Source organism: Oratosquilla oratoria, chromosome 37 (assembly GCF_046742065.1).
Source record: "Oratosquilla oratoria isolate Oo_2021 chromosome 37, ASM4674206v1, whole genome shotgun sequence".
NCBI lineage: Eukaryota > Metazoa > Arthropoda > Malacostraca > Stomatopoda > Squillidae > Oratosquilla > Oratosquilla oratoria.
The window spans coordinates 9215085-9238526 of record NC_134813.1 but is presented as its reverse complement, the minus strand read 5'-3'; the positions used below and the strand labels follow the sequence as shown (position 1 = coordinate 9238526).

The 23442-nt window shown below is 42.2% G+C and overlaps 1 protein-coding gene across 2 annotated transcripts; it reads right to left on the bottom strand.

Annotated features, from left to right (window-relative positions):
• Nucleotides 1-13517: 13517 nt before the first annotated feature.
• Nucleotides 13518-20456, bottom strand: LOC143019519 (isatin hydrolase-like). 2 transcript variants are annotated; one of them, XM_076175203.1, is made up of 6 exons: nt 20398-20456; nt 20065-20239; nt 17064-17185; nt 16685-16888; nt 16269-16447; nt 13518-16161 (listed from the first exon to the last, which is right to left on the bottom strand). In XM_076175203.1, exons 2-6 carry the CDS (start codon nt 20232-20234, stop codon nt 15967-15969), a joined length of 870 nt encoding a protein of 289 aa, XP_076031318.1. In that variant the 5' UTR covers nt 20235-20239; nt 20398-20456; the 3' UTR covers nt 13518-15966. The 2 variants fall into 2 exon arrangements, with proteins under 2 accessions (XP_076031318.1, XP_076031319.1); XM_076175204.1 differs by lacking the exon at nt 20398-20456 and having other exon boundaries at nt 20065-20372.
• Nucleotides 20457-23442: the final 2986 nt, after the last annotated feature.

Here is a 23442-nt window from a genome sequence, read left to right as displayed (position 1 = left end):
TCCCCATGCATTTTTCTCAACATCAGTCATGGATTGAGTGCTTGGTCTTTAATCAGCGTCCTAATTTGAGGGCCGTCGAAAATACCTGCTTTGAGTTTTTCTAGCGTTAAACCAGGGAACACTTCACACAGATACTTAAAACAGTCACTGTCATTATCGAGCGCCTTGACAAACTGTTTAATAAGGCCCAGCTTGATGTGAAGGGGTGGGAAAACAATTTTTTCACTTTCCACTTGGGGTTCATAAATGATGTTCTTTTTCCCAACATTGAGGCTTTCCCTAACTGACCATTCCTTCTGAATCCAGTGTCTGTCTTTGGCTCTGCTGTCCCAGAGGCAGATAAAGCAAGGAAATTTTGTATTTACCCACCTTGCTGTCCTAGCAAAAAATTGACCATTTTTATATCATCACAGATGATCCATTTGTGTTCTTCATATTTGAGTACCTCCAAAACCGTTTTGATGTGTTCATATTTTTCTTTCAGGTGTACTGAGTGTCCTATGGGTATTGCGCCAAAGATGCTGCCTATATGTAATAAAACACACTTCAGACTCCGCTTAGAGCTATCTATAAAGAGGCGCCACTCTTTCGGATCATAACCTGGAGCTCCCATCGCGGTGACTATTCCAGGAATATCACAACAGTAGACGAAGTCAAATTTAGAATCAAAGAACTGTAAGAGGTTCTTTTCTCTGTTGCGAAAGAATGTTACCTTTGTGTCTATTTTCAGCAAGTTTTCATCTTTTAACCGTGAAGCCAACAATTCTGACAGCTTTTTAGACAGACCCAGATCTCGAACTAAGTCATTGAGTTCTGCTTGGCTAAATGTTTCCGGTTCTGTTGATTTGCCTGCAAAATCTAAGTCATTTCTGTTAGTTGTGACCTCAGTGTCACATTCACTGTCAGATTCAACAGAAGCAAGTTGAGTGAAGATAGGCTTTGGAACATCATCTGAATGGGGCACAGGCCTGATTGCTGAATCTAGACTAGGGTATGTGATAAGATGACGAGTTTTACTAGTGAAACCAGCAACACGAGTCACGCAAAAGTAACAGTCTGTGACATGGTCCCGTGGCTCACGCCATATCATCGGAATACCGAATGTTATTTTGTCTTTTCCTTTAGTCCATTGACGCAAGTTTTCTTCGCAGGAATGACATACCTTATGCGGTGCCCATGGTTTGTCTTGATCTCCAAGTTTCACTTTAAAGTAGCAAAAGTAAGCTCTCTTCACAAATTCACTAATGTTCCTTCTTTGCTTTGGAGCTGTCAATGCACCACAAATGTAGCAGAATGAATCCGGGCACGTCACACATTTCCTTCTACTTGCTATAGAGGCCATGTTTCCTTTGATTGAAGTCAACACTGTTTACAGAATGATCACACCTGGAAAAGAAATAAAATAATTGTTTTAATGAAATAAAATAATAATGCACACACAAATCTATATTTGACGCATTGATGTAATTAAGAATAGTATTTGATGAATGTAAACTAATATGCTTATTAGCTCCCTTTGCTATTTTCAGAACATGTCACCTGATATGTAAATTGCCGCGTACCATCAAAACTAGACCTGATCTGCACAAACGAATGCCATTTTCAGAATCTGTGACCTCAAATCTACCAGAATCAAGTGTCAGAACTCATGCAACCGAAAGTGTGTTCCCCAGTGTTATCATTGAGGGAGTCCCATGGGACTTGAGCGAGTAGCAACGTTTTTAAATACAAACTTTATGATAGATATACTATGTCACTGTCACCGTATAGTATAAATCACGGAAAATAAATTTGTATATCAAATTGAGTATAATTTAGAGCTCTAGACGAAGGCAGTGACTTGATTAGTTATAAGAAGTGAAATGCAGAAGAGCGTCAAGTCATGTCGTTGCCTTGAAAACTAGGCATCATATGATTCATACGGTTCGTAATATTTGAATAAACTCATAATGCCTCATAGATGCTAATTCAGGAGTTGACTATACTTTTAAATACTGAATATGAAAATTTTAGATATTAATGGTCAGAAAATATGTAATCGGAAAATTGTGACGTCATGTCGTTGCTTGGAACACTACGTAATATTCTAATGTACTCATTATGCCTCATAGATGCTATTTGAGGAGTTGGCTATACTTTTAGATAATGAATATGAAAATTTTAAATATTAACGGTCCGAAAATATGTAATCGGAAAATTGGAAATTAAAAAAATTGGCAAATTGGAAAATTAGCAGTCGTGACGTCACGCGCTCAGAGCTGGGGTTCCTTAGGACCCACAGAGCTGATGTCGTGATGTCATGTCTCTTCTGATTGGCTAGTCCTCAGTCGTGACATCATATCTCCTTTGATCTCTTCTTCTGATTTGCTGGTCCTCAGTTGTGACTTCATATCTCTTCTGATTGGCTGGTCTTCAGTCTGTTTACTGTATATGATCCTTACGTATGACTATGTACACTGCCGTTACGACTTTTGTTTATCAAATGTTCGTGCCTACTGTATTATTTACTGAGTCGAGGAACACCGCAGGAGAATGAGGTCTTGAATCGACAGCATTCCTCTACTTCCTCAGGTTATTCAACCTGGGGGGGAGGGGCGTCATGTCATGTCGAGTACGTCCTCTCGTGATGTTACTCGACACATTCTGTCTAGATTTGTTGCTTCCCATAACCATTATTATATGTATTCCAATTGTATGTTTACGTACTCGGACTATACCAAAAGAAGGAAAAGGAGAGGGGGGAGAGATTTTTTTTTTCTTTTTTTTTTCTTTTCTTTTTTTTCTCTCCTACCTTTTGCGCCCCTCACATCGATGGCCTTAATGATATTGCGCACTATGTATGTCATTTAGGTCTGTCTATGCACACTACCATTATGTCCTATGTCTGTCAAATGTTCGTGATTGTACTGCGCTTGGTTGTGGGACTTATTGTCCTCACTGCTGTCATTTATTTCTAAGACTATCACATTGTATTCAATGTTATATTGCTATTACAGATATGACATTATTGAGGCTCTGACTCATATGCATTGTACTACTATTGATTGTGTATCCATCTGATACATTATATTAACATTTCGTACTTGTATATCCATGTACTGACTGACGCCTTGGCGTAATAAACTGATAAAATAAAATAAAATGGTCTTCAGTCGTGTCGTAAGATTTCTTCTGATTGGCTGGGTGACGGTTTCAAGCAAGCAAGCATGATGACAAACAATATTATCAGAATTTTATAAGTATATATATTATTATTATTATTAACATTATCATATTCATTACAATAATTATTACTGCTATTATTATTATTAATATGATTTTCATTTTATTATTATTATTATTATTATTATTAATATTAATAGCATTATTGTTATTATTATTAGTATTATTATTATTATTATTATTACTATTATTATTATTTTTTTAATTATCATTATTATTATTATTATTATCATTATTATCATTATTACTTTTTATTACTCGTTATTATTACCATTGTTATTATTACTATTATTATTTGAGATAAGGTGTCTGAGAAGTATGATGGGGGTTACTAGGCTAGATAGAGTGAGAAATGAGGAGGTGAGGAGAAGAACGGGGGTGGAAAGGGAGTTGGGAGATAGGGTTGATGTAAGAGTATTAGGATAGTTTGGACACATGGAAAGAATGAGTGAAGAAAGACTAGTAAAGGAGGTATGGAAGGCAGATGTGGAGGGAGTGAACATGAGGGGACGTCCTAGGATGAGATGGATGGATGGGGTGAAGGGGGCTTTGGAGAAGAGGGGAATGTCTGTTGAGGAAGGACGGGAGAGGACAGAAGACACGGGTGAATGGAGAATGGTTGTATATGGAAGATGTTGTGATGCATGAGGTGGATTGGACGGGGGGATGAGGGGTGAGGTAGTGTGTGTGAGCAAAATTTTGACGCAGCCCGAAGGGATTTCTCCCTGTCCTCTCCTTTATATGGGGGGACGGAGAGGGGAGGGGTCGCCGATTTAATGAAGCGGCCTTGCTGTGGATGTGCTGTGTCTTGCGACACTGCCCTTGACCCAGGGCAGTGGACAAGGTGCAGGGATGACCCGTCGTCTAGGAGTTGCTAAGGTGGGAGGGAGGATGGAGGGGTGTGGAGTATATTCAGGGATGGAATGGGTGGGAATGATTTTATGCCTTTTCCTTTTTGGCTACCTCCCTAGAAAGGGGGAAAAAGCCTTGGTATATGTAAGTATGTATGTATTATCATTATTATTATTATTATTATTATTATTATTATCAATATTATAGCCGTTGCTGTTCTTATTACTGTTATTATCATTATCATCATATATACATATACTAACGGCTTTTTCCCTTTACAAGGGAGGTGCATGAGTGATATAAACATGATTTATATCTATGTTATATTATGTGTACATTAACATAATTAGGCATTTCCTTTATTACAATTAACCTAATTCTTTGTGATTGTGATAATGTGATCCGTCAAAACCAATATGCTCTCCATTTTCCAGAAATTGATGATCTTGAATGAAATAGAATCACCACAGTGAGTTGTACATTAACTTAAAAGTATGCACAGCTTCCATGAAATCATATATCGTAAACTCATTTCACCTGTTCATCAGATTGACGAGGACAGCCAAATGAAAAGAAAAAAGAAGATTGTCCACAGGATCTTCAAGCGCATTAGAAATGACCGGCTGCTCCATCATCATCGTCCGGGGCGCACTCACGTCAAACATGAGGCAAACCCGTGTGCGTTTCTCGCTGTGTACGTGTTACTGCCAGTCAACAGTTGCCAGATGTCGCTAGCCATTTATAGAATCGTCCTATTTTCAAAAAAGGATGTGTTTGTTGGATAATCATTTCACTTTGTGTTAAATTAATAATTAACAATTAGACACTATAGGTAACGTTTATTCTAGTTCTAGTTAGGTATATAATTTCAAATATGATAATGATGCCATAAGATAGCGCTGTGCAGGAATTTGCAAATAGAAGTACGTGTATCTGCAAACATATAGTCACGTGCTGTGAGGTTGGTACGATGCATTGCATGTAGCTAGATAATGTAGGCCCTTGTGGACACTTAGTTGTAAGCAGAGGTATTTAATATATACTATAATAAGGAGCAATGTGCCTCTGTGTATACTTCTTTCTGTGTGTGGTTGTGTACGTAATGTCTGACAAATAAGATACGCTGGAAAAACGATCTTCTAGAAAAAGTGAAGATGAAAATAGTGTGATTCAAAACTTCAACATTAAAAAAGACTAGGTAATAAAATCCTTATATGTCATTTGCAGCAACTCCACTTCACTACGGGACTTAAATCTCGTGGGCAGCATTAGCTGCCAGCCGTACGACGTGTCGTAATAATACTCGCATCATAAAATATAGTCACCGCTTATATCTATCGTTCTCTCTTTCACCCGTGAATTTTGAAAACCACAGAGAATGTGATTAAGAGCAGATTAGGGAGAATGTAAAAACACAGGGGCGACTATAATAAATATAATCAAGACTCCGATATGGTAGCGTCGCGAATCCACTTGCTCCTCATGACGCCTAAGTGTGCGGCACCGTATGGTAGGGGTTAAATACTTGATTTTAGATGTTTGATGTATGCAACCCACTTACTTTAGCCTTAGATTGGAGCGTAATTTTAATGTAAATTTTTAATAATAGGAATTCTTGTAATTAACAAATTCATAATTGTAATGATTATTTCCTAATTGTGTACAGGAACAAGGCACACAACGGTGCACAGCTGCTGTTGGTAATGGCTGACGTTTACAACAATTACCTTCGTCTACGGTTGTCAGATGTCCTCCTCAAAAAGGACAGTTCTTGCGAACCTTCCACCAGCACCATTCCAATGTGCGCTGTCACTCATGCTGGAGGAACAGTTTATACGGTTAAGTCAGCTTCACAAGAGGGCATTTGTTACAATGTGGACCTCTCAATCGGCATGTGCAGCTGCCTCTGTGGAAACACACGAAGCGTTTGCAAACATCAATTAGCAGCGTCGCAGTACAGCGCAGTTCGCCTTCCACAACTATACGCCTGCACTGTTGCTGAAAAAGAAGTCTTGTATAAGGTGATATACGGCGACAAACCGATGCCGACATCGAATTTTTTAGATGGCTTATTTGCTGATACACCTGTTAATGCAGTATCTCATGGTAATAAAGAACCAGCTGCATGTGACGATGAGCAAGGAGATGTAGCTGTCGTTATCGAGACCTCCACAGAGACAACAAATGAAAATCAATCAATTGACACCAGCATTGATGAGTTCACAAGCATGATCAATAGAGAATTAAAGAGAACTAAAAGCACCTGCATGCTCAGCTCCTTTTGCGGTATTTGAACAGAGGCTGAAAGCCTGCAGAAATCCTGCGCAGGTTACTACTTTCCTTCGGACTGCAGGTTACACTATTTTTAAGGCATCGGGGGCGGCAAAGAGAAAAATTCCTTGTCAGCCAACGACCATTGCTAGGCGTCAGTTTGGCCAACCAAGAGGCAAAGCTGCCTTACTGAAAGGCAAGATAACAAAAAGGAAAAAGAATTTAGCCTTAAACATATTAAAAATGTACCAAATGCTAAAATACATTGATGTTTCCATATTACTGTTTCATTTCCTATACCTAACTTATTTCAAATCAATCAAAAATAAATAATTAATGAAAACAATTTAGCATGAGGCATTCAAATAAATGTTCTCTAGGTAATTGCCTTTATTTTAGAATACAGTTACATTTTTATTTATTATTTAGGAAGATTATGAAATACTAGTGTAAACGCCCCTGAAAATCACGGGATTCTGATTTCTCTTAACTTCCAAATAATTCCATCATTTATAGCTTGCTATTACAGTAATTTCATTTGAGTGTTATTCGATTTCGATCTCCTTTAACTATTTATTAATAAATCAAAATGCACATTTTTTCGAAATAAATTTATTATTTCGTTGCTTAGGCGATTACTTTTGATATAACATTTTCAATTGTTATATTTTAAACCAAAAGCGCATCCTAGTCACTGTCAAATGACATATAAGGATTTTATTACCTAGTCTTTTTTAATGTTGAAGTTTTGAATCACACTATTTTCATCTTCACTTTTTCTAGAAGATCGTTTTTCCGGCGTATCTTATTTGTCAGACATTACGTACACAACCACACACAGAAAGAAGTATACACAGAGGCACATTGCTCCTTATTATAGTATATATTAAATACCTCTGCTTACAACTAAGTGTCCACAAGGGCCTACATTATCTAGCTACATGCAATGCATCGCACCAACCTCCCAGCACGTGACTATATGTTTGCAGATACACGTACTTCTATTTGCAAATTCCTGCACAGCGCTATCTTATGGCATCATTATCATATTTGAAATTATATACCTAACTAGAACTAGAATAAACGTTACCTATAGAGTCTAATTGTTAATTATTAATTTAACACAAAGTGAAATGATTATCCAACAAACACATCCTTTTTTGAAAACAGGACGATTCTATAAATGGCTAGCGACATCTGGCAACTGTTGACTGGCAGTAACACGTACACAGCGAGAAACGCACACGGGTTTGCCTCATGTTTGACGTGAGTGCTCCCCGGCAGCCCGGTGTGCCCGGGAATCCAGTTGAAGACGACCAGTCGTCCTTGCCCTCGAAGGGACCTAATCTGAAATAGCAGAAAAGTCAGTAGGTGGAAAAAGTCATCATAATCATCATTATCATCATCATGATCATCATCTTCATTATTATTATTAATTACTACTATTATTATTATTGTTATTGATAATATATATATATATATATATATATATATATATATATATATATATATATATATATATATATATCACTGCATCTCCCTCTGCTTGAATTGAGCAGCGAGTGCCCAACACCCTTACTCCCTACCCATGTGTCCTGTGTTTCAAACGCCGCACCGGCCGTGTTTTGCTCATCATCTACTAAGCCACCCATGTAATATAGTTCTCATGTGTGACGGCTCTCATCGTCTCTTCTGCTTTCAACTCCGCAGCTGCGATAGTGGTGTACCATGTCTCAACGTCATTACGGAGACTTTGGCCTGTAGACTCCCCCAGTGAGGAGAGTACAGCATCCTTTCACCAGCATATCCCTTATTTTTAGAAGGATGAGGTCCTTCAAGTGCAAGTCTGTGATGTGGCGTGCAAGCCTCGTCGACCATCTGTTTAGCGGGAAGACCACATGGCCTTGATGTAGGCCCACGATTATCCTTCACCGTAGGAAGGAGTCATGCTGCCTTTGGATGACTCTAATAGCGAAGACGACTACAAGTCCCGAGATCCTGGCACTAACCGGCAGTATTCCCGTCTCTTGCTGCATATTGACAACCAGATCCCAGGGTGGCGCACCAAGTATGACGCGCAGTCTGGTTTTGTACCGCTCCCAACTCGGCTACCTGGGTCTCAGGTATGCCAGCAAGAGCACCGCTGGCATAGTCCATCAGAGGTCTCACTGCGCTGATGTAGAAGGTCCCGAGAACAGCACTGTTGGGCCTGGCTTCTGTGGTTGCCAAGGACCTCATGACATTGATCCGTGCAAGGTCCTTTTCCCTGAGATAGGTCACCTCGGTCCTAAATGACAGCCTGGAGTCAATCCACACGCCAGGGTACATGTGCGAGCTTGCCCACTCTACATCATGTCCCTGTAACAGTAGCCTGTTAGCTGAGGACATTTGACAGCCAAAGCACATGGCTTTGGTCTTGGGCGGTGATATCTTAAGGGCAAGCTCTTCGCATCTCGCGGATATTCCGTCGAAGCCTTTTTTTCCGTCTTAGTCTTGGCTCTTCTCCCTTTCACCACTAGGGCGACATCATCTGCATAAGATATCGGATGACATCCTGTAGGTAGAGGGGTGGCAAGCAGTGCTGACATTAGAACGTTAAATAGAGTGGGACTTATGACCCAACCCTATGGTGTACCATTTTCCAGGGGATGGTAGTTGGACTCCGCTCCCTGCAGTCGGACTCTGGCTCTCCAGATAGATAGATAGTCCGCTATCCACTGTAGGAGCCTCCCCCGAACCCCTCTGGCGGCGATACCTTCCAGGATGGCAGCGGAACCCGTTCAAAGAAGACGACTATCGCGTGACCTCACTCCACGTGACTCAATAGCGTTGCAATGAACCGTCCCTATCCCCCTAGTGAAACCGTTGAAGTTCTCCGGGGATGGTCCCAGTTTCCACTGCAATCTTCGTAGGACCATCCTCTTCATGGTTTTCCCTAGGCAGCTCATCAAGGAGATAGGGTGATACTTCCCGGGCTCATTGGGCTTGGGGATAGGGACGATGTTAGTTTGTTTCCAATTGGATGGAATTTTCCCCGACAGCCAGATGGAGTTCACTAGTTGGAAGAACGCTTTCTCACCAGCGTCCCCTAGATGGGCGATCATGGAGTAGGTCACTCGGTCGTTCCCAGGAGCCGAGTCTGAAGAATCGTCTGTGTCCCCTGGAGTTTGCAAGGCGGCTTGTATCTTGGTCCTCCTTGCCTGAGAGAGCCGAGTTTGTGCTTGCTGCAGCTCGACGGGTAGCGTGGCAGTGTGTGCGCGTCTGGCAAATTCCTGCGCCAGACTTTCTGCTTCGAGTTGTGGTGCTTGGAGTGTTTGTCGTGGAGGTACACGCCTCGTGACGATGTGTAGTTACCCCCCACAACTTCCTTAGCGTAATGTTTTCGTTAGAGCTTCTGCACCATGCCAACCATTTCTCACTACGCACACGTTGAGCTTTATATCGAGCTTCTTCGACGGCAGTCCGGAGGTTAGCCAGGTTAGCAGGGTTGTGGTGTCTTCGCAGGTTCTTCCGCAGGATGTTGACCCTATGGTTGGCTTTTTTGTCTTGGTTGTAATACCAACCATCGGGATGAATCCTGCTTGGCGTGCCTCCGCTGGTGCTGCACGAATGGCGGAGATCAAAAACGCCTCTGTCTCACCCTGTCGTCGTTAGATGGAGCTTCAGTGGTGACCCATGCAGTCACTCTTCCACGAAAGAGTGGCCAATTGACTCCACGCACATTCCACATTTCCACTCAAGGGACCATTGGAGGTGGTGGGGCTATGGTGAGCGTCATGTCAATACCAAAATGATCGCTCGTAACCGTGTCGTTGACCCCCCACGACATTCGAGGCAGCAACGAGGAGGAGGGGATGGAAAGATCGAGCCTGCCATGCCGAACGTGTGTGGGTGATCTTCAATAGGACCACACCGGGGGTGGTGCTGAGGATTTCCTCGACATGTCATCCGGTCGAGTTGGTAGCGGTCACTGAGTTAAGTATGGGGTAGTGGGCATTAAAATATCCTGCAATTACATACTTCTTATTCTCCGCAATGGTGCAGTTAATACCTGAAAATTAAGTGGCCTCATGTGACCTCGAGACGCCCCCATCTGTTTCTATGGGGTCAAGCCTAATGTCTATCTCATCCCCTATGTCACTCCAGTGTCCCAAAGTGGGACCGGCGTCTCACCAAATTACCTTCCCGCATTCTTCTGTGGGTTCCTGTAATCTTTCCTTTCCATGCACTTTGTACTGAGGAATATATGAAAGCGCTTTGCTTCGTGTAGTTTCCTTTTCCCAGTGGTCACTTTTGCATATTATATATATATATATATATATATATATATATATATATATATATATATATATATATATATATATATATATATATTATATATTATATATATATATATATATATATATATATATATATATATATATATATATTGTTTTGGTCTTGAAACTTGTTTTGTAATCATGTTTGTTAATGATGTTACATTGTTGCTATATTGTTATTTTGTTATTTTACACATACTGAATACTGTACTTCAGGTTTGGAGAGAGGATTACTATTATTGTTGTTATAATTATTACAATACTGTAATTTAATTATATATATTTTTCTGTACTTCAGGTCTGTGAGCGTAGTAGTTTCAGAGGGATCAGTTTGTCGAGTGTAGCTGGGAAGGCTTATAGGAGGGTTTTGATTGAAAGGATTAGGTGGAACATTGGGAGTAATTGGTGAGGAACAGTGTGAGTTTAGGAAAGGTAGGAGTTGTGTGGATCAGATTTTTGCGATAAGGCAGATATATGAGAAAACTGGGAAAAGGTAAGTTTTTTTTTTTTGGGGGGGTGGTTTATGAATTTGGGAAAGACTTACAACAGGGTAGACAGGACGGCACTGTGTGAGGTTTTGCAGATGTATGGGATTAAGGTAAAGCTGTTAAGGCCAGTCAAGAATTTTGACGAGATCAGTAGAGCCTGTGTTAGAAAGGGAAATAGAGTGATTAGAGGTAAAGATGGGACTGCATCAGGGATGTGTCATGTCGTGATGGCTGTTCAATGTGTACATGGATGGGGTGGTGCAGGTGGTAAAGGCGAGGGCAATGGAGAAAAGTGGGAGGTGAGCCAATTGTTGTTTGATGACAGGGTCAGAGGGGGGATTAAGGGAGTTAGTGACAGAGTTCGGGAAGGTATGCGATAAGAGAAAGATGAAGGTAAATATAGGTAAAAGCAAGGTGATGAGATGTACAAGGGTAGACAATGGGAGTGAGCTGGAAGCAAGTCTAAATAGAGAGAGGCTGGAGGAAGTGGACAGCTTTAAGCATTTGGGGTCACATGTGGCAGGAAAGGGAGAAATGGAGGTGGAAGTAAATTGTAGATGGAGAGAAGCAAATAAATACCTTAAGAGGATTAAGATATTTATGAAAAATAGGTAATTTGGAATGGATACAATGAGATTGTATGAAGGGGTGATTGTGCCAACGGTATTGTATGGGACAGAGATTTGGAATTTAAAAGAAGCAGAGAGGAAAAGTTTAAATGTGTTTGAGATGAAATGTCTGAAAAGTATGGTAGGGGTTACAAGGTTGGATAGTGAGGAAAGAGGTGAGGAGGATAGTGGAAGTGGAAAAGGAGATGGCAGATAGGGCTGACGAATGATTATTGGGATGATTTGGACACATGAAAACAATTAATAATGAAAGATTGGTAAAAGATGTGTGGAAGGCAGAGGTGAGGGGAGTGAGCTAGAGGGGATGACCGAGGATGAGACGGTTGGATGGGGTGAATAGGGGATGTCTGTTGAGCAAGAAAGTGAGAGGACAGGAGATAGGGATGAATGGAGAATGACTGTATATGGATGATACTGTTATGCACGGATGGGAGAGATGGGGGAATAGGGGGTGCTTATGTGTGATATTTTGACAGACTTGAGGGATTTCTCCCCATATCTTTTTCTGCATGAGGAGAATGAGGGGATTGTTAAATGAAGCGGCCTTGCTGTGGATGTACTGTGTCTTGCTATATTGGGTTTGGCCCAGGGCAGTTGGCAGATGCATGGATGACTTGTCATCCATGAGGAGCCGAGATGGGAGGGGTGGATGGGGGTGATATGGGTTAGAATAGGTATGTGCCTTTGACTTAGCTACCTCCCTTATAAGGGGGAAAAAAGCTCTTGGTATGTAAATAGATGCATCTGCTGTAGTCTCCATTTTTTTTCCCCTAGATTGAGGGGTGGGAGATGGGGATGAGTGGAGTGTGGACAATACTGTGATCCAAGGAAGCGAAGAGGGGGTGTGGGGAGTTGCTATGTATGATATTTGGACACAGCCCGAAGGGGTTTCTCCACATCTTTTCTTTTTCTATGTGAGGGGACAGAGAGGAGGGTAGCTGATTAAGTGAAGTGACCTTGTTGTGATGTGCTGTGTCTTGCTGCATTGCTTCTGACCTAGGACAGTGGGCAGGATACAGGATGACCCGTCATCCAGGAGGAGCCGAGATAAGAGGGAGGAAAGGGTGGTGGATTGGAGTGGAATGGGTGGAAGTAGGTACTTGCCTTTTGACTTGGCTACCTCCCTCATAAGGTGGAGAAAACCCCTGGTATATAGATTTTTCTTCACAATTATTTCTTATATTAAAGATGGATTTTCCTTTAGTCTCTTAGAATACCATCACATTTACACTACAGCATCATAAAGTATGGGGTGAAAGGGGCGTTGGGAAAGAGGGGAATGTCTGGAGGAAGGAAGGGAAAAGACAGAAGATAGGGGTGAGTGAAGAATGGTTGTGTTTGGACGATGCCGTGTTGCACAGAAGGGAGTGGGTGGGGATTTTAGGGAGTACATTAGAATGACATTTTGATGCAGTCCAAAGGGATATCTCCCCCATCTTTTTCTGCGTGAGGGGACAGAGACAGGGGGTCACCGATTAAATGAAGTGGCCTTGCTTTGGATGTGCCATGTCTTGTTGCATTGCTTCTGACCCAGGGAAGTGGGAGAGATGCAGGGATGAGGCATCATCCAGGAGCCAAGAAAAGAGGGAGGGAGAGGTGGTGAAAGAGTATGTGGGAATGAAATGGATGGGAGTGGATTTATGCCTTTCGACTTTGTCTACCTCCCTTGTAAGGGGGAAAAGCCCTTGGTACATCTATTTCCATATTACTAGGTATGGGTAAAATTAAAAAAGGTCATTAATTAATATCTTTATTCATTGTGGGTTTCAGAGTCACAAGATTAAAATAAAATACACGCTTTGCTGACAGGTGTTGTATGCTTATTATATACAATGTGGAACGTGGATGAGATTTTACAATATGAAGGTATCTGCATTATCTGTTCAGCAACATCTATTTGGGCAAACAACATATTACCTGTAATACAGCAGTAATGTTACATCCTTCCTGTTAATGGCATGTTGTTTACTCAATTTTCTACCATCACCACATTATATTTCATGTAAACAAACAAGTTGGAAGACAACCTTTTTGGTATTGGGTGTTATATAATTAGTAAAACCTACAACAATTTTTCAAAATTACATCTTCATACTAGACAAAAATGTAAATTTTATTATGTACATTCTCAAAACGTGTAAAAAATTCTAAATTAATTCCTGGACACTTTCATAATTAGTGGTCATCAAGTGTGAAGTAAAATCATTAACAATTGTGATAATACTGTACAAGTAATAATAATTACCATTGCAAATGTAGAATTACATGTTTCAGTCCTGAAGTACCATTCTATTCTCACTTGAATTCCATTATATTTATCTGCCGCTTTCTAGGGTATTCATATATGCATGCTTTCCCCCAAAGTACAAATACTAGGTTAATGGAATTTTCACTTTTAATGAAGAATTTGGTTCAGTTATGTAATCAATGTTCAGAAAATAAACTTGAATGCTAAATATATGCAAGATTCTCACAATAAAAATGCATCAACCATTCACTTCTGTTCAATTGAGATTCACAGGATTGAAACAAAATTTTACCCTATCAATTGTTTTTCTCATTGGGTATTGTTTTTCTCATTGGGTATTGCCTCCCCCCAATGAATACAGAAAACCAAGCTGGCATGAGCTGTCATAATGCCCTTGGTTTCTTTTACTGATGACCCTGCACAAGTCCCTGTGATAAGAAACTTGTTCTTTGACACGTTTTATGAACAGTATAGCCTAACCTTTTCAACTGTGACAAACTATTTCTCAACTATATTCTTGCAACATTTACTGAAAATTCTTGCAGAAAGGCAGCACAAACTGGGGCTGCAAACAGCTTCATTAAAATGTCCGAATTGAGCATTACTGTATATTGTTTACATGCTTAGGGCATTATGCTGAAAACCAAGTACTATACATGAAAATACTGATGACAATCTGTTTATTTCGCAAGCCAATAGTTATAATAGGTAGTGGATAATGGTGGAGATGGAAGTCGTGATGGGGGAAGGGGGAGGGGTTGTCACCGAGAACTTTGCCCTGGGGAGGCACTTTGGTATGCAAGGGCGAATTAGGAAGGCAAACTATTGGATTGCCTGTGCCCGTACTTCACCTACATCACCAGACAATGCCTGGCGCCAAACGGGGTTTGTTGCCGACCACCGCTAGCTGCCAATCCTGGTGTGAATTGCCAACCAACACCTGCCTGGACAACATCCTTTGCTTGGTAGACGGGCAATGCTCAATTGTGTGCACGGGCCTTAAACATTGGCGGATTGAAAACATTACAACGGCGAGCCACAAAATATATTCCAAATGTTAGAAGTAAATCACATAAAAATAGACCAAAACACAGGAATCTAATTTCACCTAAAAAAAAAAGAAAAAAACACGTAGACTCGGGCGATTTGATAGGTCTAAGATTACATCGGGAATTGACTTCAAAGGTGACAATTTCCATACCTAATGCGAATCAGAAGAAAGAATAGTCTCAAATAATCAGAAAGATTTAATTTCAAAGTGGGTAGAAACAATGTTGCCAACCGCATAACAAATGGATGGAATAAACTCCTGCAGAGGTAGCGCAATGTAGAGCAGTTCGATGTTTTAAGATTTTAGATAAACACCTAAGCAATATGCTATAATGCCTGCCATTTATTTTATTACATATTATGTTTATTCTATTCCATCGTGTATTTATTCATTATATATCATTATCCGTTTATCATTTAGCGTAATCTCACTTTTTTCGCATTCGACAGTTATAGGTCTCTTGTCTGTGTGCTTTTCCTTTGCAATCTGTTCAGCTCACCTTTTAGCACCATAACTTATCCCTAATCGATTTAATAACTTAGATAACAACCCTACTTAACCTATACATCACATGGCATTTCCTTCTGGGATTATCAATAGGACGGCTTTGAGGTATTTAATTTCATATTTCGAAATGCCTACACGAAGCATTTCACATATCGCTGATGACCCCGGGTGACGCCGAATCCAACAAGGTATTAGGACTTCGAGGCCGAGTTGCATGCAATCAGCTCAAAAACGACTCTCTTTCGACTTCTTCAAAATTGGCGCAATATCCCACGGCATGCCCCATGACCCGCATAGCACATCACCAGAAACAAATGTAAAGGTTTAAGTAAATACGCAAATCTTGCTACGTTAAAGGTGTCCCGCCAGTTATCAAAGGTCAATGGAAACACGGGTTAACGAGAATCGCTACGATGAACATGGCAGAAGCCAAAAGGAAGTTAATTTGCGGCTGCACGAGCGAAGAGGCGGCAGAGGTCTCCGGAAGAGTCAGCACAAGTCTCGTTGGCGCACCGCTTCCGCCTTCGACCTTCATCGGCATCACCATCAACATGGCGCCCTTGGTTGGCACTTGCTGGCGAAAGAAAAGGGATTCACGGTCAGTTCACAAAGTCAACGCTCCCCCAGTATCAAGTGCACGAAAACCTTGTGTAGTCTTTGCCCACGTGGAGAACTCCGTACCTCCAAATTGGCGACATTCTCCAACCCGTAGATATTGGCTTTGCTCAGTATTTGATGCGTTTCGAAATGGGTTGAGGGTCCGTGGTCGAGCGAGGGCGTGTCGAGTCCCACTCCAACCACGCGATGTCCGGTCATGCGCTCGTAGTCGACAAACAGGTTGGCGGCGCCAGGACTAATACCTATAAAAGAAACAAACGTTACAAGTTCACAAATCGGTGTGCACGATATGTAACTTGACAAAAGTATTTTCTCTTTATAATTGAGTCCGTTAAAATGTTGTTCTTGGATGTGATAAAGGAGCAAGATGCGCTACGGTTGGAGGGGCAAAATCTGTCACCGGTATTGAGGTACCAAATTCATTACCTTAAACTTATATTAAACCAGCAAAACACTTTCATAGGAATGCAACCAATTACCTGGGAAGGTCAGGTTTCCGCTTTCCCAGTCAGATCCAAAGTAGGCAGTTTTGTTGCCGTAGTATTTTCCCCAACCTGTCCTGACGAGCACAATAGCACCGTCCGGAATCTGCCCGTTGGTTTCCAACCACGACGTGACGTCATTAGCACTCAGTTCGGCTGTGGGGTCTTCCGACACTTTCTCGGAGATGTCCATAACGACAACTGTTGTCAAGTTACCAATAAATTAGAGAAATCACGGCGACAGACCTTTTGGTCTATAAAGTCAAATCCAGAAAGTATAGAAAGGACATGTTACATCATTTTGCTTGGCGTTCATCCGATCAAAATTAAAACTGAACAGATTCCTTGCATTCCTAACGGCAAAAGCAACACTCACCTGGTCCCATCAACCTTTCTAATGGGATTTGATCTACGGTCCACTTGTCCTCTCCAAAATGCACAGGAGCGTCTATGTGCGTCCCACTGTGTTCGGCAAACTCCAGAGTGTATCCCTCATACCTAAAAAAGAATGTACAATTCACACGCGCTTTCCCTTACAAGTACCAAATTCGCCCCCCCCCCCCCAATCACCTGACTTTACTTGTTCTACCACCAGAATTTCATTAACTTGTCTGGTCATGGGAGGAAGGTGGGGTGGGGGGTTAGCATCCTTAGGTACCCTCAGCATGTCAAGAATCTAATTTTCACCCACACCAACCAACCCCAACCCCACATGCCCACGCCTTCCAACCAACTCCCCCCCCCCACGACCACCAACCAACTCTCCCCCCACATTCCCACGCCAACAACCAACTCCCCCCATATTCCCACGCCTACCAACCAACTTCCCCCCACCCACATGCCCACGCCTACCAACCAACTCTCCCCCCCACATGCCCACGCCTACCAACCAACTCTCCCCCCCACATGCCCACGCCTACCAACCAACTCTCCCCCCCACATGCCCACGCCTACCAACCAACTCTCCCCCCCACATGCCCACGCCTACCATCCAACTCTCCCCCACCCCACATGCCCACGCCTACCATCCAACTCTCCCCCACTCCACATGCCCACGCCTACCAACTAACTCTCTCTCATATGCCCACGCCTACCAACCAAATCTCCCCCCACATGCCCACGCCTACCAACCAACTCTCCCCCCACATGCCCACGCCTACCAACCAACTCTCCCCCCACATGCCCACTCCTACCAACCAATTCTCCCCCCACATTCCCACGCCTACCAACCAATTCTCCCCCCACATTCCCACGCCTACCAACCAACCCCACCCCACATGCCCACACCTACCAACCAACCCCACCCCACATGCCCACACCTACCAACCAACCCCACCCCACATGCCCACACCTACCAACCAACCCCACCCCACATGCCCACACCTACCAACCAACCCCACCCCACATGCCCACACCTACCAACCAACCCCACCCCACATGCCCACACCTACCAACCAACCCCACCCCACATGCCCACACCTACCAACCAACCCCACCCCACATGCCCACACCTACCAACCAACCCCACCCCACATGCCCACACCTACCAACCAACCCCACCCCACATGCCCACACCTACCAACCAACCCCACCCCACATGCCCACACCTACCAAACCCCACCCCACATGCCCACACCTACCAACCAACCCCACCCCACATGCCCACACCTACCAACCAACCCCACCCCACATTACCACACCTACCAACCAAACCCACACCTACCAACCAACCAACCCCACCCCACATGCCCACACCTACCTACCAACCCCACATAGCCACACCTACCAACCCCACATAGCCACACCTACCAACCAACCCCACATAGCCACACCAACCCACCCCACATACCCACGACAAACCCCCACATCACCTCCTCCTCCCACACCCGTACCATCCCTTCCCCCACACCGACACACACCAGCACCATCCCTTCCCCCACATCAACACCCACAGACGCCAACACACGCACACCAACACCTATCCCAAACTCCCCCACACCCACACCAACCAACCCCGACACACATCACACCAGGAGTTCTCCAAGTAGTTGATATAGACCCCCCCAGGGCCTTGATGCCGTTTAAGCATTTACACATCCATCTTATTTGATGTGTACCATGCCATGTTCTCCCCTGCGAGGTCGTCTCGTCCGCGTGGCCGAGCAATGTGCCCGTGACAACATACACACGTGTCACGTATGAATAACACATGATCAATGTATATAAAGTGTTGGTATGTTATACTGTTGTACTATTGTCCTAAATAATTATGTATAAAACAACATATATCCCAGAGGGCGAATGGGAGTCTGTCAACGTTTACCGGTGGGGTCGATGGGACCATTCAAGCCTTCGATCGGATATTTTCGATAAGCATTTGTAAAAATGTGAAGAATCGGACACCATTAGATTATAAAGAATTATAATTTCTTGAATCCAAACAATAGGGCTTTTTCAGTAAGTCTTCAGAAATTTCAGCAAAGCTGGCAACACTACCTTCAACCAACCCCTCCCCCTCATTGTCTCGCAGTTCTACTGTCCGTAGCCTACAAGGGTCCAAGCAATGCATTCCGTATGACCTTGACACCTGGGATTTTCACCAAACGAGAAATTAGTCACTTATCAAATATAATGGGTGCATATCATCTTTGTTTTGGTTGAAGAACGAGACATGAACAACGTATTCAGAAGAATTGTAAAAAAAATCGAAGTTTCAACAATTCCGTTTTCGCTTTCTGTTTATAAATTTATTGTGACGGCTGAAACCCCAACCCTCCAATAAAAGAAAAGAGGCAAGACACGTCTAACTTGCTGTTTGCTCTATAATACCGTCACATCGGTTTTAAATTTACGAGCTGTCACCATCACATGTTGAATTTCAGTGAATAACTCAATGTCGTCCAATTATTTAAGTGTGCAGCCTTAATCATGTTTATGCGATACATGCGGCCCTCGAAGCATCCTGAATTTGACATTTTTTCTATTCGCTTTTTCATCTGACATTGAAAGTTTTTCCTCGAATTAAAAACTAAAAATTGAAACTTCGTCAGGGGTCGATGAGTTAAAGATCTTGAAAACCACTACACACAAACCAACTAATCTTAATACCCCCTCCCAACACCCCCACCCCTGATCCACCCACACTAACCCCTCACCCCCAACCCCCGATACATCCACACACCAACCGAGAATAGACGGAGGATTTGGCATGGGCGGGGTAGAGTGATAAAGGCTGGCCACTTGAAGTAAATGCGGACAGATTGTAGGAACCAACGCAAAATTATTGTTCTCAACAACACGAAAGAGAGTGTGGTCTACCTTGGTCACCGCCCGAAGGGTCAAGGCAATTTTAGTGAAAACTTAAAGTACAAACTTACCAATATCCTTTGTCGTTGTATCCCTTCGCCACAGTTGTCTTTCGGTAACCTGGATTACCTGGCCAGGTCATGGTGTTGTTGTTGAAGGCATAGTCAAGGTCAAGGAGGGGCGCACCACTGGCAATCAAGACCTCACACCAGCAAAACAAAACGACACCGAGAAACACCATTTTCCCTAGAACAATAAAAATCTGATTAATGCACTTCGTACAGACACTGCCGTGCTTTGATTGTTCAGCCTACGACCCGTTCTTTTTGTCTAATTTGTCAAATGAGCTTGTCACTAGCCTAACGGCCGACAACTTCATTAAAGGTACTGATTCACGTCATTACTTGCTCAAACCGGTAGCGAGCTCACAAGGAATTGGGTGACGGCAGCCTACTCACACCGAATACAGTTTGGGAAAACATATCGTACTGCAAATTTGCCATGGAGGCAGAGATGCTAATTACTTTGATCTCTTCATCTGTAATCAAACAAAACCACCGGGTGCTAGTCAAAACAAAAGTATATAAAAAGTGCCACGGTAGCAAAGAAACATGGGATCGTAGTCGACAAATAGGCTGGCGGCTTTGTTGTTGTTGAAGAGTATAATTATTTAGGCCAGATGGTAAAAGTGACGAAAGATCATGATAATGAAATAAAGAGACGCATTACAATTGGTTGGAAAGTGTTTGGTAAGTATAATAAGATCCTGAGAGGCTCTGTACCTTTATGTTTAAAACGTAAACTCTACAATCAATGCATTCTGCCAGCAATAATCTACGGGTGTGAGACTTGGAAACTAAAGGGTCCCATTCACGACAACGATTTTCAACCCCAACCCAGACCAAATTTTCTCGTGGATGGGCTCCAACAACTTACATCGCAACCCCGATTTGCAGGTCGTGGTTGGGGTTGGAGTCGTTCAGATTTTCCTGATATTTTGTGGGCGGAGCTTTATGTCTGTGTTGGGGTTGGAGTGGTGGATGGGTGCGGACAACATCTATCACTTGTGCCCAAAATTTCGTATCGTGCGTTTGTAGCTATAGTTGTGCTGCCTAACTAAAAAAAAATGGAAGCGTACAGTAAAGATTTCGTAAGAGAGATTATTGAGATATACCGTCAACATCCATGCCTATGGAAAGTTAAAAGTAAAGAATACTCGAATAAAATAATGAAAAACAATGCTTATGAAATACTCGTTTCAAAAATTAAGGAAGTAAACCCCGCAGCTACGCGTGATGACGTAGTTAAAAAAATTGGCTCGTTAAGAACTGTATGGAGGAAAATTTGAGGTCTTCATATGACCTCCCTGTTGCTAGGAATCGTAATGTACATACGAGACGTTCATGAGGTGTAATAGCCTTCCTCATCATCGTATCCTGTTTTTTTTATGATTGGTGTTACCAGGGACAGAAGTTCTAAAAATGTGGATTCATCCATTCTTAAATAGTTCATACAGTCTTTAGGCTCTAGTCTCAGTTCCTCTAATAATTGATTATGGGATAGCTTGTTTCTTTTTTGAAGCCAAGACTTACACCATTTTGATTTTTTTTTTGCGCTTTCTATCTGCCTTTAAAAAAACAGCAATATTAAAAAGATCGTCAGAGTCGAGATCAGACATCTTATCACAATAGAACTGCGGATCAACTGCGAAAAATTGGACAATTGGTTGTTGCAGTGAGTGGCGAAGCCGCCAACCACAACTCCAACCCCGACCATGTTCGAAATCTGGGTTGGGGTTGAAAATCGTTGTCGTGAATTTAACGAAGGCAATGGAAACAAAACTAAGGACAACACAGAGGAGAATGGCGAGATCAATGATGGGAATGACGCTGAGAGACCGAAAGAGATCAAGCTGGGTGACAGAGCAGACTAGAGTGAAAGATATTGTGGATGCAGTAAAAGAGAGGAAGTGGAATTGGGCAGGTAATTTGGTGCGAACGACTGATGAGCGATGGAGTGTGTTACTGAGTGGACGCCGCGAGATAGGAACCGTGGAAGAGGGAGACCAGACAGAAGGTAGAGAGACGAGATCGAGAAGTTTGCAGGAGTGACGTGGCAGAGGTTGGCCCGGTCGTGTGAATCATGGAATGCTATGAAGGAGGCCTTTGTTCAGCAGTGGACTCAGGATGGCTGATTTGATTGATTGATTAGGCCTGATTGTAAGTTTTAGCCAAAGAGTTCTTCGCAAAATATGTAAGGTTCTAGGAAAAATTGATATTATGGACGAATTTAATGTCCTCATAAAAAATAATTATTATACCAGCTGGAGTCCATATAATGTAAAAGTTGACATTGAAAAGCTAAGTAAACCTAAGGAACAATGGTGTAAATACGAATTAAAAGCACATCTTGACAAGTTGTCACAATACCCACGTAGACAGGTGGTACATATGTACTGTGATGGGTCAGCTGAGGGTACCAAGACAGGATGTGGAGTGTTTGTAAGTGAATATTCTTCCTCTGAAGAGTTTCAAGATTATGAAATTTAAAAAAAGACTGCCTAATAATTTGTCATCAACCAGAACTGAACTGTATGCTATATTAGAAGGCTTACATGCTACTTTGAGTATGGGTAAAAATGTATACTTTTTTGTCGATAGTCAGAGTGCATGATATGAACTTGTGTCTTCCTCTCCAGCTGATTGTGATATTGTTAACATATGTTTAAATGTTATATATAACCTGGAGAGAAACAATACTCACATTTATTTTGTATGGGTGCCATCCCATATAGGATTGTATTTTAATGAAAAATCAGATAGTCTTGCTCGATGTGCAATTAGAGATGTTAACAATGTACCTGGCAATAAATGCACATACAGACATATAAGTTCAATAATAAGATCAAATGTTATTGCTAGCATGGGTATAGACCTAGATAAATGTTGTGAGATGGGTAGTGTAAGTAGCAAGCATTATAAGGCAATATTAAATAATACAGAGGAATATCCATATGGTAGACATAGTTCCCAAATGGATTAGTCACTATGAGACTCAGGCTTGGATATAAATAGTACTTGGAGGTGTACAAGGGAGCTGAACTTGAGCCCTGTACTTTATGTGCAAGGCCGGGAGGACATTCAGTACAACATTATGTACAGTATTGCCCAGTAATCGATGAATTTAGACCACAGGGACAGTGGAACCTCATTGAGCTCATCTGCTATTTCATAGACAATGATATCTTAACTAAAATTATTAAAAAACATCCAATGTTTGCTTTCAGATGGTAAATACAGTACTGTGATATTGTAATATACAGTAAAGGATATAAGTAATATTTTATGTAAACATTTATTTTGGCAAAACTGTAAAGGGGGTTTTACACAAACATGTTGGCCAACTCGCTCATCAAACCTCCAACACAACATGCTTGAAGAGTTGTTACA